The sequence below is a fragment of the Astatotilapia calliptera genome, chromosome 16 (genome assembly GCF_900246225.1).
Source record: "Astatotilapia calliptera chromosome 16, fAstCal1.2, whole genome shotgun sequence".
In the NCBI taxonomy this organism is placed as follows: Eukaryota; Metazoa; Chordata; class Actinopteri; order Cichliformes; family Cichlidae; genus Astatotilapia; species Astatotilapia calliptera.
The window spans coordinates 23,694,336-23,709,910 of NC_039317.1; the positions used below are offsets into that span (position 1 = coordinate 23,694,336).

Consider the following 15,575-nt stretch of genomic DNA (forward strand, 5'->3'; position numbering starts at 1 on the left):
AAATCTTGAACAACTGTTCACCTAATTATAAACTCCCACTGGACATCTTCTTCTTAAAGCATGCATGTGGATTACTCCGAGTGAACAGCAGCAATTCAATCTTTTAATAAGGCAGTGCTGTTTGGTCCTTCCACTATAAATCCCCTGTTTTTGCTGTATATTTCATGTCTGTGTATTACTGTCTCCTTTAGAAATAGAGGGAAGGAGTGGGACTGCAAACACGAACAGTTGTCAACTACTGGTTTAAGTGAGACTATGATTATCACCCTAACACTGCAAATAAATATATACATGTACAGCATGTATAATGTTTTACTCCAAAAGTTGATTCTGTTCATCTGGATGTAGCGTTTTCAGTGGGAGAAACATTTCATCACTCATCCAAGTGACTTCTTCAGTCTCAGCTGACTGCAGGTTTCCCCAGTCTTATAAATAGTGCATTTTATGAAGGAACTGAACTCCCAGCCCATTGTTCCTTCAGTGGTGCTAGTTTCAGTCATTATGTAAATGCATCGTCAATGTTTTACCTTTACTTATCCACTAATGTGTCTAAGAATTAATTCTGTAATGCAGTTGTACAGTTGTTGAATACTAAATAAGAAAGAATATATTTAGACAGATCTTACAATAGCTTCAATTTACTGTTATGACAATTTGAACTATAAGACAACAAAAACACTGTTAAAAAAAAGAAAACATCAAAAGACGTAACACCTTTTTTGCATACTTCCTATTTTTACAGGACAACACTTTTTTTCTGTCTGAAGGACCAGTGTGACCACTAGAGGTGAATGGTACACTTTGCCATACGTGTCTTGGTTTATGTGTTTACACACACATTTATTGATCAGTGTAGTATTTTGAAATGTCCTAAATGTGACTGTATATTGAGTTTTGTGGGTTCCACAACTACTACATATACATGATATCCCGGTACCGGTGCTGGAGTGCACTCATAGTTGTGTGGTGCCAGATTCCAACAGAAGACGATAATACCAGAAAGTAAACAAGTACTATATATGCTGCCTTCCCGTTTCCATGGTAACAGATGTAGGGACTGTCTTCAGTCTCCCCATGGCAACAGGAACAGTTGCCAGGTCAAGAGGAAAACGTCCGACCTCATCAGTAGTATGAACTCACTCCGGATGCACGTGTGCATATTGTGTGTGTGTTTGTGTGTGTGCGTGAGAGAGCGCACGTCTGAGTGTGTACCTACTACTTGGAAAGTGATATTATTAAATCTGACAATGTTGCTGTATTTGGCTCACATCCTGCAGGAAGGACACCGGTTAATAGTAAACAGCACACACACAGGCCATCGCACACACGCGCATACACACACGCGAACTTCTACTTCTATACAAGTGAAGATCTTCACTGGTGTAATGTTGTTCTTGGCACAAATGTATGGGTTTCTTTTTTAACACAATGTCTTTGTTATTTGTTTGAAGAATGATTTATAGTAATAATAAAACAAACAAGCAGATACAAATAAATCCTACAAAATAATACAATAAAAAAAACAAAACCCCTAAATGTCCCAATTCCCAAACACTGACACTTTAAAAGTTATACCAAAGTAAACACTTTTGCTGTGGTTTACACTAAATAGTCAGTTTTTCTGTTCGAGCCCAAAGCTTTAGAAATTCAAACTTTTACAAATCTCTTTTTTTTACCCTGAAAAAATAACGCTATTATCTTTTTGTAATTTGAAAGAATATTGAGTTTCATTAATGTCTGTCCATTGTTATTATACCATAGTTCTAATTCTAACCTTGTATGGCGCGCAGACTAAGCAGGTGTCCTCACTTTCCAAAAATATCCACACCCTCAAGGTCTCACTCTCAAAATTGGTCCATGCAGCAATGGAAGCACAAGAGAACAATCACATGCTCACCTTGAAGAGACCTTTATTTTCCTAGTTAATTTGTTTGTAGGTTAGTTATGTGGTAAAACTAGGTTAGCAGTGGCACTTCCCCAGGACTGCTGACCACCTAAATTTTTCCAAAGGATTCAATGTAGTTTTTTGTGTTTGTGTAAAGCTAAAGTCTCCAACTGCAGCAATAAATTACTTTATCATGCACATCCTAATGCATAACACCTCTTTTTATGTTGCAATGCATGCAATGTTAGTGTGATAGTCATAGTCTCACTTTTTATGTCATAATCTTTATGACAGAAATCTTTTTTGTGTGCATCTCTCATCCCTCTTAACATGGTCATTTTAATGAAATAACAAAAACCTGTACAGTAAAATGCTGTTAAGAGCCTTGTTACGAAACACTGACGTAAGCATCGCACAAGTGAGGAAATAGCATAACAGAGGTGCAATTTTCCTGTCTGGGGAGAATTTCATCATTGACCAGTGGAGGAGCGAATGTGCAGAGGTGGTGGAACACGGCCAATATCTCAGAGCACAACAAAGGAAATATTTTTAACGCTGCCAACAGGCGGCTTGTGAAATCAAGCTTGGATCTGAGTCGCACGTATGCTGTGATAAACAGAATGGGCAGGTGGAAAAAAGAGAAAAGAAAGTCACAGCTGGGTGAACTCACAGCACTGAGGCATACTCACATGTTGAGTGGGAGCTGAACCTTGGCATGGGCCAGCAGCTCAGAGGTTATGGATGCCACTTTGGGGGGCACCAGCACCCCTGCCGAGGAGGGAGAGGGACCTGGGGGAGACGCATCCTAAAGAAATGCAGAAAGATATACAATGAAAATGCCTACAACCCACATGCAGATTTACAGTATGCATGCTGGGTATTATTCACAGAATACAAACTGAACCCACGTCTAAATACAACCAGAGGCAGTATTTGCAAGAGCAATGCGTCTCTAGTGAAATGCTGTAAATAAGAGGAATGATTTTATTTACATGGAACTGGACGAGTAGGTGATTGGGGAATAAGTTATTAAATCTAGAGTAACAGAGTGACTGAAGTGAACTCTGGTTTGTGAAATGCAAGCAATGCCTTAGAGGTGAAACCAAGGAATCAGCAGGGGCAATACACTGGCTGATATTAGTTCCCCGCAGATATATTACATGCCAAGCAACGTATTTGTTGACTGCTGTTTAACTAGAAAATGCACAAAAAATCCAAGTGATTTTCACTATACACTTTTTAAATACAAAACAAGCATAGTACTTGTACATAATGGGGCCACATTACATCTAATCAAGTATTTTCTTATGCTCAAACAAACTGATTTTCCCTGATATAAAAGATCTGCTGCGTTCTGTAATTATGGGGTCTGTGTACATCACAGCGTTCGCATGCACCTGGATGCGTGCAGCCGCTCTGGGGTCAGAGGAGCTGATGAGGACTGGGTGGGAGATCTCCATGCTGTGTCTGTTGTTGAGCTGGGCAGCCCTCTGGCTGACGGATAGAGCGGTAAACGAATGGCGCTTCTTGGCGTTCTTCTTTCCTTCGCCTCTCCGATGGCCAAAGCCGTTTCCATTAGACGGGGACGCGCTTGGGGAGGGCCCGGAAGAGCAGGGGCCCAACGGGGCCGGCTCAGAGCTCGGACCCGGTGCATTAGCTGGTATAGGTTTGTCAATCTCCATCAACTGCTTGGCTGTTTCATTTAACTGCGAGGAGAGCAGAGGAGAGGAGAGGGGGAGGGAACTATGAGAGAGAAGACGTTCAGGTGTTCGATTTCAGACCTGAGTGGTTCAAGTACATCTCCAGTACATTCAAGTGTGTTTGTGTGGCTCTCTTGCTGCTTGTTCTTGCTGGCAGCTTTTCAGACCAGCAGCACAAGAATCATCACTTACAACAGCAGGTCTGGTGAGACTCCCTCTGTGTAACACTTTGACAGTAGCTCAAACACACAGATACTCAAATAACCCACAGAAAGGTGAGCATTCACTTTGCTTGCCAGAGTTTACTCCTTTTCTTCTCACCAATAGATGGTCTTGTACATGTTTCAAACATTTATTTACAGAGTATTTCCAGGAAAAACATTTTTTTTGGGGGGGAAGACACAATCAGCCTGATTCACTAAACAGGGGACTGACCTGCAGAGTGTGGGGGCCACCTCCAAATAGCGCTCATAGGTGTCGTTAGCTGGGTGATTTACAAAAGCTGTGTTGTTTTCTAAACAGGTGCAGTCGGCTCATTTCAATATAAAGCACAAAAAATGAGACATGCTGCTTTTTGGTGTTAAATATTGGAACAATTAGCAGGAAATTATGTGCACAGTAAATCACTTACTTTGCTCTATTGATTTAAAAATTATCCTCCCTATAATTTGCACCTTGAAAAAGGAATTCCCAGAAATACGTATACAACACGGTTAGTGGCATAACCCCAGTTTCCACCTCTTACACGCAATCTTGACACTGCACTCTTTTGTAAATACCATTTTTCTCTTGTTTTGGTAAAACATCCTTTTAAGACATGGCAAAAATGAATGAATCCAAAGCCTCATTAACTGGGTGATTAAAAAAAAAGGTTGGCTCTGTGACTCTAACATCTGGTCAGAGCTCTGGATTTTAATAATGTGTCAATTTTATTTATTCATTTTTTTCAACCAGAAATCGATGAGAAAGAAACACCTACTTTATTTTTTTTAACTTTAAGGTAGAAGAGCTCACACTATCGGTGCAGGTTGTGGTCTGTTTACAGACAGTGTGATTTACCGGCAGAGGAGAAGATGCATCATTTTGTTGAGGTAAAGAAGGAAAATAATTCGAAAAAAATAAGCCAATAAATTACGAGTGCAAAGTATCAAATTCCAGGTTCCCTTACAGCTGATAAATAATTTTACTTATTAAATCCTGATTTATAACAGTTACACATGCGATACACTATATAATAGAAGTATTAGACGTCTAAATTATGGATCGCTGTGCTGGGAAAAAGCACCAGTATAGGAGGTAAAAGCACCTCTGTAAATCTAATCAATCTTGATTATTTGTGGTCAGGCACTGACCTGCAACAAGAAGTTTGTTGGTGTAGTCCTGATCATTGCCGTTTCCTACTGTACTCAGTATGCATCATATTATCAAGGAAAGAGCAAAATGTGTTTATCAACATAAAAAAGTAGTGAAAATATGAGAATGAGTGTTCCATAGAAATTGAATTATGTTATGTTATTATCTGTAATACTTACCAAGCGTTGGAAAACCCCCTATATGAACTAATCTGATTGTGTTTTCTGTGGACGTGAGCACATATTTGATTGCAAATGGGATTACTGAAAGGAACAATTTGTATTTTTTGACCACTATGGAGCTCTGAGGTAGTTTAAGCTGGCAGTGAAGTTGTTTTACTGTCACACGTTGCTTGTACAATCCAATTAGTCATCCAAGCAATCGTTACAAGAACCTGCCGCTCATTAATTCTTCTTACTCCGGTGCTTACGCTGCTTCTCTTTGTTACTGAAGTATCTGTTGCTTGCAATTCAACCTCCCTTCGCCTCACTCAGACAGAAACCCTGCAGCTTTTACATAAATACTATATACGCATTATGACCTGAGTATTTCACTTTTGTTACCTCAGTGAAAGTCTAACATTTCCGCTTCACATTTTTCTTCAGTGTTAAGCAAGGGTCTTTAAAGTGCTGCCTGCAGGCCAATGGCAGCCCATTGTTACATGCTGTGCAGCCTGCAAGCATGCCAAAGAAAGACTGTACATGTACATGTAGTTCATCGGCACTTCATGCCAAATTAAGGTATGACTTGGCACAGAACAAGACCAAAGGAACAACTCCTTTCAATTTTAACTCTTGTATTCTAGTCATCAAAGCAGACTGAATATTTATAAGTTTGAAATATACAGCTGGGCTCAGAAATATCTATGAAGCAGTGAGTTTCTAACAATAAATGTCTGAACAGAGAGATGACATATAAGCTAACGCATCTGATACATTAACAGACATCATCAACTTTGGCATCCTCCAACAAATTCCCTGAGCAACCCCTGGAGAGATATGTGTGGTATATAAGTGTGTGTGTGTTGGAGAGAGAGACTCAGACAAAGTGTGTACAGGGCCGCCCTGTCTGGGTTCAGTGTTGGTGATGTTGCATTTCCATTTTAATAGATATGCTAATCAAAGCCAAATCATATGCTAATGAGCATGATGGATTGATGCTGCAGATATAACTCAGTTTGCTCTCATGAGGTTGACTAGAGGACACACACACACACACACACACAGTCAGGAATTCATCCAACACTTTCACTAAGTGACTTACACAAACACATTCCAGTTACTGTCTGTGAATGCAACAACTGGACGGATACACAGACGCACATACATTTTCAGCTGTTCCACTGAAAATGGCGCATTAAATGACAGAGGGTGCATGTCGGTGTGTGTGTCTGTGCGTGTTTGAGTGAAAGTGACAGAGCCAGAGAAAAGAGAGCGAAGTTTTGATAGGCGCAGTTCTTCATTTGGTGCTTTTGGCTGAATGAAATCTCCAAGGTCATCTATTATGTGTTGAGCTAACTGTAACGTGTACCTTTTGGAGAGTCAGTTCCTCTCTAGGGGTAATACTGAGACTCGAGCTGATGAGCTGATATCTGCACTGCGAAAGGGTAAGCCAGCAGGACACTTGCATGTACTAGCACAAGCACACACACACACAGACACACACACACGCAGAGAACTGGTGGCAGACATGTGCCAACTTCCTTTTGCTGCAGGGATACATAAAAGTGGAAACTCTCCACAACAAAAACAGAACAAAACAAAGGAAGTCCCAATATGTCTCCTGTTACCATCATTAAACTTAAATCAGTCATTGTCATTTAGCACAAACTTATGCACACTGAGCTCACATCTACCTGAAACCACATCAGCTCCTTCAGCTCCTGCTGCAAACTTACACAACACAGACCAGCCCGCTCATTATATATCCACTCAAAGTCATGTCGGGTACAGTATATTCAAATGCAAAGCATATCTACTCCTTTACATCATCCACCCTACTGTTCTCAAACATTTAACCCCCCCAAAAAACCCAGGCACATCCAATAAATCCACCCAAACTTACCGAATCAAACGAATCACAAATTTAACGATACATTTCCTGCAGTCAGTAAAATTAGATAGTTTCTGTCCTCTTGTTTTAATTCTCTTTTCAATACAGTTGAGATTAGAAATAGAGACGTGGTGATGCAAACTCTTGCATAAGCTCTGAAAGACCTACAGACATTATCAGATAACACGTATATAATGAAAAATTAATTATTTTGGCATGGCTCTTAACACGTGAAATGTACTGACATGAAAAGATTAGAGCACCCGGCTCTGCACGGCTTCCCATGCAATTAAATGAATAGTTTAAAAGAATAGTGTCAAAAAATAACACCCTTTCCCTTTAGGGGAGATCTACTAATGCAGAGGGCCCCAACAAAAAACTCAAAGCTTTCTGGCAAAAAAAATGTTGATACAACTTTTGGTGCAAATTGGTGCAACATCAACCAGCAATGCAAGTGATCTGGAAGTGGTATTTACTTCATATCCAGTAGGGCTGCCACGATTTGTCGACTAGTCACGATTACGTCGACTATCAAAATCGTCGACGACTGATTTAATAGTCGACGCGTCGTTTGAAACTTTGTACGATCACAAAAGACGCAGGAATAAGTGGCAGGATTTAAGAGTGTAATAACGGACTGAAACAGAAGATGGCAGCATTGCATGTACAAGGATGTCAGCTACCGTTAAACCCCGAAGAAGAAGAAGAAGAAGAAGAAGCAGCTGTGTCCCAGAATTCATAGCGCGGCCCAGCGCAGTTTCCAACAATGGCGGCAGCTAGTTAGTTTTAATGTTACTCTTATTATTCTTTCTGGGTCACAAAATAAACGTTTAACATATTTTCAGGCGAGAATGTAGCTGTGCAAACCTCAAATATCTGCTCAGTTTATCAGGACACCGCATATTTTCAAAAGCGCTCCGACGTTTTCGGAGACATCTGTTACCCACTAGCTCGTTAGCGAGCCGGGGGCTAGGCTCACTAGCGCCGTGAGAACACCGGACTCCCCGCAAATCGTTTTCAAACCCACCGCCGTCTTTCGCTACTCAGGTTAAATATATATGAGTCACTTAGATAACTTAAAATGTTATTGTTTGGCTTTTTTTTTTAGTATTTTATTTGTTCCTGAGTAAATCGGTTTGTCTGAGATTAAAGTTATAGTTTTTACACAGCTGAATAAACGTCAAGCAGACAGCTGATTATCAGAAGTGTGAGATGCTCCAGAATATACTCCAGTGTCCTGTTATATTTTAGATAGCAAGGAGTTTATTAATCTTCACCGAAACAATCTGCAAATTGTCTTTATTTTTAGTTAGCACAGACCTTAAACACTTAAAGCTGTAAGCTAATGATAGTTATATAAGAGCAGATGCTGCTGGTGCAATAAGCTGTACATTTTACGTCTAATGGATGATGATCTGATTAGTCGACTAATCGCAAAAATAATCGGTGACTAGTCGACTATCAAAATAATCGTTTGTGGCAGCCCTAATATCCAGTAGGGCAGACACACAGGGATCTTAGTATACTAAGTCAGCTCATGTCTGGCATTAGAATCTATCTCCGCACGGTTCTTGAGTAACCTATGATTGAACCTCACCTTCCCGCCTCTGTATGTGAAAACACAAGCATATTATTTCTGTTTGTCAAGCTCAAATAACAGAGTCACGCACAGGTCAACATTTGCAAATGCACACTCTATCTGTATAGTATAACAGACTTCAAGAACCAACCTCTTACCCACAATTATTTCCAAGCAAATCTAAACCAGCTGTGACCCTTTAATACAAGTACCCGAGATATTAAACACATCCACCTCAAACCGCTTCATTTTTACTAAACACTTTGATGACACCATTTTTAATTCACTCTAAGCTTCTTTTTAAAAAAAACTGCTTTCTGTTATCACAAAAAGTTACCACAAATCCCAGTAATATCTGTTAGAACCCAACAATATGATCTAAATGGGCTGTAATTTTTTCTTGAGCAAGCGGCCAACAGCCTTATGCAAAAACAAATAGCTAATGACAAGCTGTGGGTAATCAAGCAAGTGCAGGACTCTGCCAGACGCACTGCTGCTTTGCACCTGCAGTAGGCACGCCACTTGAGTAGAAGGTCCTTTTAAGTGGCTCGCAATGATGTAGCAACTGCAAAAACAATTTGCCCATATGTGGCTCACCCCACCTCTCAATGAGGTCTGAGTGATGGGATGTTATTGCATCTTTGTTGCATTAAAATCTGGAGCTGTCTACTTATGATTGGATCACTCAAAATTAATGTTAATACCTGGTCTGAACAGGGCCACAGATCGGCAGAGGCTCCAGCTGGGTCCTCCTTATTGGCTTTTAAATGATGACACACACATGCACGTGCGCACGTACACACATCAAGCACTCACACATCTGCTCGCACGTCGTCAACATGCCCCTGCACCCCCACTGTGTGAGAGTGATGGAGAGGGCTAAATTATTGATGCATCTCGATCTAATAGGAACCCCTGTGCGTCTGGGTGCATGTGTGTGTGTGTGTGTGTATCCCAACACGACTCAGCCTATGGCTTAATCACCATCACCTAAGAGAGTCCTTTTCTAGAGTTGTTAGCTAATTTCAAGGACATTGTGTGTGTGAGATTGTGTGGCCAAGAGTACAAGCATGAGTAGGCTGCAAACCCAGACATAGAGAAAAAATGAAAAATTATTCAGAGAGCAGTATGATTAAAGTTTAGAGAAAAAACACACCACTGATTTCATATACACATGTATATGGATCCTGATTGTAACACATGTGCTGTGTTGTACTACTAAGTGTTTTATATAATATGTGCTTTATTCAGCAAGAAAAAGCAATATAATGTATAAAAGCAGCATATAGGATGACTCCATCCTACAGCGACTTGCCTCTAATCTGTGCATTAAAAATCTGCTTTGACTTTATAAAGAAGACAATGCAGCTACTACACTGCAGCTGAACTCCTGGCACTCCCGCTGTTTTGAAAATCACACACACAAAAGCTCTTTGTAGTGTGGGTGAATCTCCTGACATTTCTGAAGACTTCATCATTTGTTTTGGACAGGTCATGCGAGAATCAGCGTTTTTACAAATTTGTGGTGTCGTAGAGATAAAAAATTGCAAACACACTTGCTTCGGAACTGTTATTTTAATCCAAACCAGAGTTCTGAATCCTTTTTAATTTTACAGCACAAAGGCCCACAAAGGCATTGGACATGTCATGCAATACCATGCTGAAAAAGACGGATAAACAACAGAGCGATGCTTTTAAGTTTCTTTGAATTTAGTACACTGAATGAATGGTTATTAATACAGAAAGAGAGAAAACAGAAGTCCTTGTTTGTGCCCCCAACTGATTTGTACCTAACATAACAGAAACTCTAGGTACGCTTCACACAGGAACATCGAGGTACCTTTGACTTAGTCTACATTTTGGATTCTTTGGTTCGCTCTCGCTTTTTATCACTTAAGTTCCACTGTGTCACACTGTGTAGATTGTCATCCATGCCTTCATTTAATCACATCTGGATTACTGTTTACTTGTCTAAGCAAGGCTTCCTTTGAACGTCTCCAAGTTGTTCCAACGCCGCTGCAAGCCTTCTGACTAAGTCTTCTGACTAAGTCTTCTAAATACTCACATATCACACTGTTGCTAAATCAGTTGCTCTGGCTCCCCATCAACTTCAGACTTCACTTTAAGTGAAAATGACTTGACTTTTATAGCTCTGCGTGGACAAACACTGCCATACAACAGTGAACTTTTACATCCATACATCCCCAGCAGGTCCCTGAGGTCATGTGATCAGGACCTGCTGGCTATACAGCGTACGTGACTGTGAAATAAAGGAGACAGAGCTTATGCAACAGTGGCGCCACCGAACTCTGGAACGCTCTCGCTCTGAGTCTGAGATCTGTGGACTTGGTGATCTCTTTTAAAAGGCAGCTAAAAACTCTACCTGTTTTTCAGCTTTGTTTTTGGCTAACACTTTAGTCTTAGGTTTTTATTATTGTTGTTGGAAAGCACTTATTCATCTTGAAAGGTGCTATATCAATAAAATTTTACTAACTTGTTTAAAAAAAGACATTAAGTAGAAATGAATGGATGTTTTCAGAAAGTACTTGGATTTCTTTAAACTTTGGTGGTTTTTACGCAAATATTTTAATTGTCTGGCCCAGTAAGTCTCTTGTGGTCGAGCTAAAATAAGGCCGACTGCCTTGCCTGAGAGGAAAGGGTCACTGCAAATCAATACAAAGCTGTGGTGGCGCAGCCCCTCACTAAGACACTTAAATTTGTCACCCGTCTGAAAGTGGTCAAGCCTTAACATCCTGATATGGAAGCATAATGTGGAATCTCAATGCGGAAACAGCATGATTAATGGAGAATAATGAACACACAATATGCCTCCTTTCAGAGTGAAATCCCAGCGTTAATTAATATTAATGCTGGAGGCTTTACAACATTTCATTAATCAGCCAAGAACATGTAGCCATCTCCTCTCACATCCTAACTTTAGAGTGAGCACACACTCCGTGTGTCCCTGCTCTCTGCACTTATGGTAGTGAGGTTATTAAAACCAAAGAAAATAAATAATAGATTACTCATTACCACTGGCAGTGAATTTCGACAAGAGATATGCTTTCACTAAGTACAGAGAACAAAGTGCAGCTGTGCTAAAGAAGAATAGAGTTAATGACTACAGTAGTAGCAGTACCTTTGGTAAAATTTATAACTGAATCGGAATGCAATTTAGTTGAAACCTACTTGGTATCAAGAAACAATAATTTAGTAAAGGTGAACATATTCAGCTTTTTTACTGGCGACTATACTGATTTATCCTCCGCTCGCTAACAAATCTGAACCAGTCAACTTCTTTCTTTAACATGGAAAGCTTCTACTTGTCAGTTTTCGGCACATTCCACAGTAGAGACAGCGTTTTATCACTCTTTCAGTGGACACATGCAAAACTAACTTTTGAAGCCTTCATCAAGTGTTTGATAAAAGGAGATCGCATTTTCTTCCTCTTCTCTTAAAAGTAGCAATGTAGCAATGACAATAGATGTGACAGTGGATGTTTTGCTACAGCATCATCGACACTTCTGCAGTGGGTTTGTGTTTGTATGCCATTTTACCTCCACATAAAGAATTGGGAAGATGCCAATCTTGTCTCCCAGCATGCCTTCTGCCCAGTTCTCATCTACTCGCCTGATTACTGTCAGCACCTCATCCTGGGGAGAGAGGAAATGAGTGAAGCTACAAACACACTCAAGTATACACCGTATACCACACTTCCAGAACAATAGACATTTAACTACTTTTGATATGCTGCAGAAAAAACAAAGTTTATTTGTTCTGCCTTTGCATATAAAGCGTTTATGCATAATGACGTGACTTTTTTTAAAACATGGGCTGCTTATGAAAGCATGATCAAATTATTCCAAGTGATGCCTTGCTACCTTGTTGAGGTCCCTGAAAATATATTTAATAAATGGCAAATCAACATTTTTCAAGGCTGTTTATGTTTATGTTGGAACGGCAACTCAGGACTGATACAATTCCAGCACGACACACTGGCATCCTTGCAAGCCACTGCATATTAACTACAAACTGTAACCCTTTTCAGTGACTGCAAGCAGGCTACTGAATTCAAATTACTTGAGCTGCTCCCATTTCAAATGTAAAATGCGAGCTAAAAATGAGCTAAATATGACACTCTGCAGAAATATTTAAAATGACTGCCTTAGGGCAAAGTTAAGGTGAATACTGATGCATCTGTTTTTCCTTTTTTTCTACATCTGCGTGCCCAACCCAAACCAACTTTACATCGATCAACAATCGTGTATATAACAACAAAAACCAACAATTTGATGTCAGTTTACATACTGGTTACCAGTAAATATGTACCTTTGTGTACACTTCCATCTCTACATTGTGCATATGATATAATATCACATGTAATATAATAAATATATGATGTTTTTCCCTCTGCTTCTCCTCTCCTCACATAAAGGTCTTGGTTAGACCATTATGGGATGGCAGTGATAATGCCAGCAAATGACTCTGTATTAGTCATACTGAGTAATTACCTCTCACACTGAGAAAACAATATCACACACACTGGTTCTGCATGACAACACGCATACAGAACTCCACGGGGGCACGTGTCTCTGTGTGAATTATGGTCTTGCATGATTTTTAGTTGTTAACCTGTTGATTAGTTTAACCCTAAAAATCAAAATAATGTGATGCCCCAGCATTATCTGTTCTCCTGGATGCAGAGAGCGGTGTGTCGGAAACAACGTGTGTACACTTTACATTACCGTGATAGGTCTTAAGACGCCCACACTAGACTGAACATTACACTGTAATTTAATAAACTATCTTGTTCTCTTGCTGCAGACACATTTAGAGTGCAAAGACAGAGTGGAGGTGTCGAGCCTTCAGTCCTAGCACAAATGAGGCCTGTGTAACAGCGGGAAAAAAATGATAAGCTCAGAGGAACACAACATTACGGAGAATACAAATTACTGTTTACACCAAGCCCGACCTGGACGTGCACTGCTCAAGGACTGAGTGCCTTCTCTCATTTCCATCCTATTCAAAGTATAATTTGAGTGATATTTTTGACATCGGCTACTCAGATTATCTACCTCTTATATGATAAAGGTCATTAAGATCAGTAAGACTGACACAGAAAATGTACCCACGCTTGTACAATTTAATTCCCAAAATACAGAAAGCTGCGGACAGCAAGTCCCGAGGATAGTTAATGCCAGTTCTACGTGTATTTGAGCTTAACGGTATTATAAGATAGAGACATCATTACTGGCAGCAACATGATACCCAACCAATTAACAATCTGCTTGGCCACAAAGAGCAGAAATACACGTTTTTTTTCTTGCACTTCCAGTTCACACTTCCTGTCTTTTGTAAAAGCACCATTTTTTTCCTGCACTCATGATGACGCACAACCACAAGCGCATTAGAAGTACTGGAGAGTAGAATGTAATAGACATTTTGACACTCCAATCACAGATCCACGAGCAAAAAAGAGCCCATGCTACACAGCTGGTTAGGATCCAGGCACTGTTGGGAGTAATGCCTTACAGAGCAACACGTTATTGTAATCAGGTTAGAGTTTTCAGTACAATAGTAGTGTACCATGTTACCGTAGTAAATTTGGCAATTATATTACAGTCTTAATTACAGTTGAAACCAAGCACACCATTGTTTTTCTTGTGACATTACCAATACGTTTGATGAGTCACATGGCCCTCTTCCTATTGAAAAAACAAAAGTTGTATCCAAGATGGCCGACTTCTAAATGGCCACCATGGTGACCACCCATCTTGAGGAGTTTTCCCCCTCACATATACTAATCTGCCACAAACAGGACTTTAATATCACCAACCATTCCCATTTTATTACGGTGCATCCATATAAATGGCCCACCCTGTATAACACTGGACTTATTTTTCTACGAAGGTTTGAACTTTGAGAGAAAAGTGTGAAAATGTTCATGCCTGTCTGAGAAAAGTGTATAAAGTGTGTAGTGAGGGGTTTTACAGCCTTAAAACACATTGTAAAAAATAAAGCTGACTACTTCGCGGATTTCACCTATTGCGGGTTATTTTTAGAACGTAACTCCTGTGAAAAACGAGGGACCACTATACTATTATTTTATTGAAGAAAAGGAGCGTGTTTGTAAAGTGCAAACAACGCCCAGGACAGAAAATCCATTACCTTGCTAACCCAATTTCTGCACAGACAGCATGCTAACACAAAGCTAGCCAAGAACCCAGAGTGATGGTACAGCTAAGCTATGCTGAGCCCAGCAGCCAGAGCCTGAACTTCAACAGTCTCCTTGTAAAGGTTTTCTTTGCTTTGTGTTGTCAGCTTTTTGTTTAAATGTAAACACTAAAGAACAATCTTTTGTGTCCTCATTGGGACATAAAGCATTTGTGTTGGTGTGTAGAACTGTAGCCTGGAGTTTATACTGTTAGCTGGTAATTATGTAACAGTGAATTTCAGATAATTTTATGGAGTAATGAGAAAGTAATGTGACATCTACATTTTTACATATAAGAGAAAGTTAGGTAGGGTTATGTAGCAAAATTCCTGAAATAGCCCATCCCAATTTTGCAATGCAGACACAAAGCACATATCTGCTTCATAGAAAGGCAATAGTGTCCTCCAGGTGGTTGTTCCTCTCTGGCCTTTGCTTTGGAAAATACTTTTAATATTAATTTCACATCAAACAAACCAAAACCCCACAATGGATTTTACTCCATGCAAATCCACATGAAAAAGAATAGATTAGACTCCACCAGTAAATAAATAGTGGTATTTTAGTGGAGTTTTTGAGTATAATCATGGTGTAAATGCTGTCTTGGCATTAAAACAGAAGAATATTATTTGAAGATGGGCATAGAGAGTATCAGTTGCCAGAACTTTCATTTCCCCCCCCCAAAAAAGAGTGAGTGTTAAAATTCAACTTCAGCCAAATCCTCGAGGAGACTGGTAATGATTGCAGTGCAGCAACTCCCCGCTACTTGTCTGCTGTCTCCATAGTAGAAAACCT

General features: G+C 39.9%; 1 protein-coding gene across 5 annotated transcripts in view; it reads right to left on the bottom strand.

Moving 5' to 3' along the window:
• LOC113008489 (E3 ubiquitin-protein ligase SH3RF3) overlaps window positions 1-15,575 on the bottom strand; it is a 111,352-nt gene that overhangs the window by 23,050 nt on the left and 72,727 nt on the right. For all 5 annotated transcript variants that reach the window (XM_026145941.1, XM_026145937.1, XM_026145940.1 and 2 more), the window contains 3 exons: window positions 12,127-12,222; window positions 3,283-3,591; window positions 2,575-2,690 (listed from right to left, as the gene is read on the bottom strand). In XM_026145941.1, coding sequence (XP_026001726.1) covers window positions 2,575-2,690; window positions 3,283-3,591; window positions 12,127-12,222 — 521 coding nt within the window. The remainder of the gene's footprint in view (window positions 1-2,574; window positions 2,691-3,282; window positions 3,592-12,126; window positions 12,223-15,575) is intronic.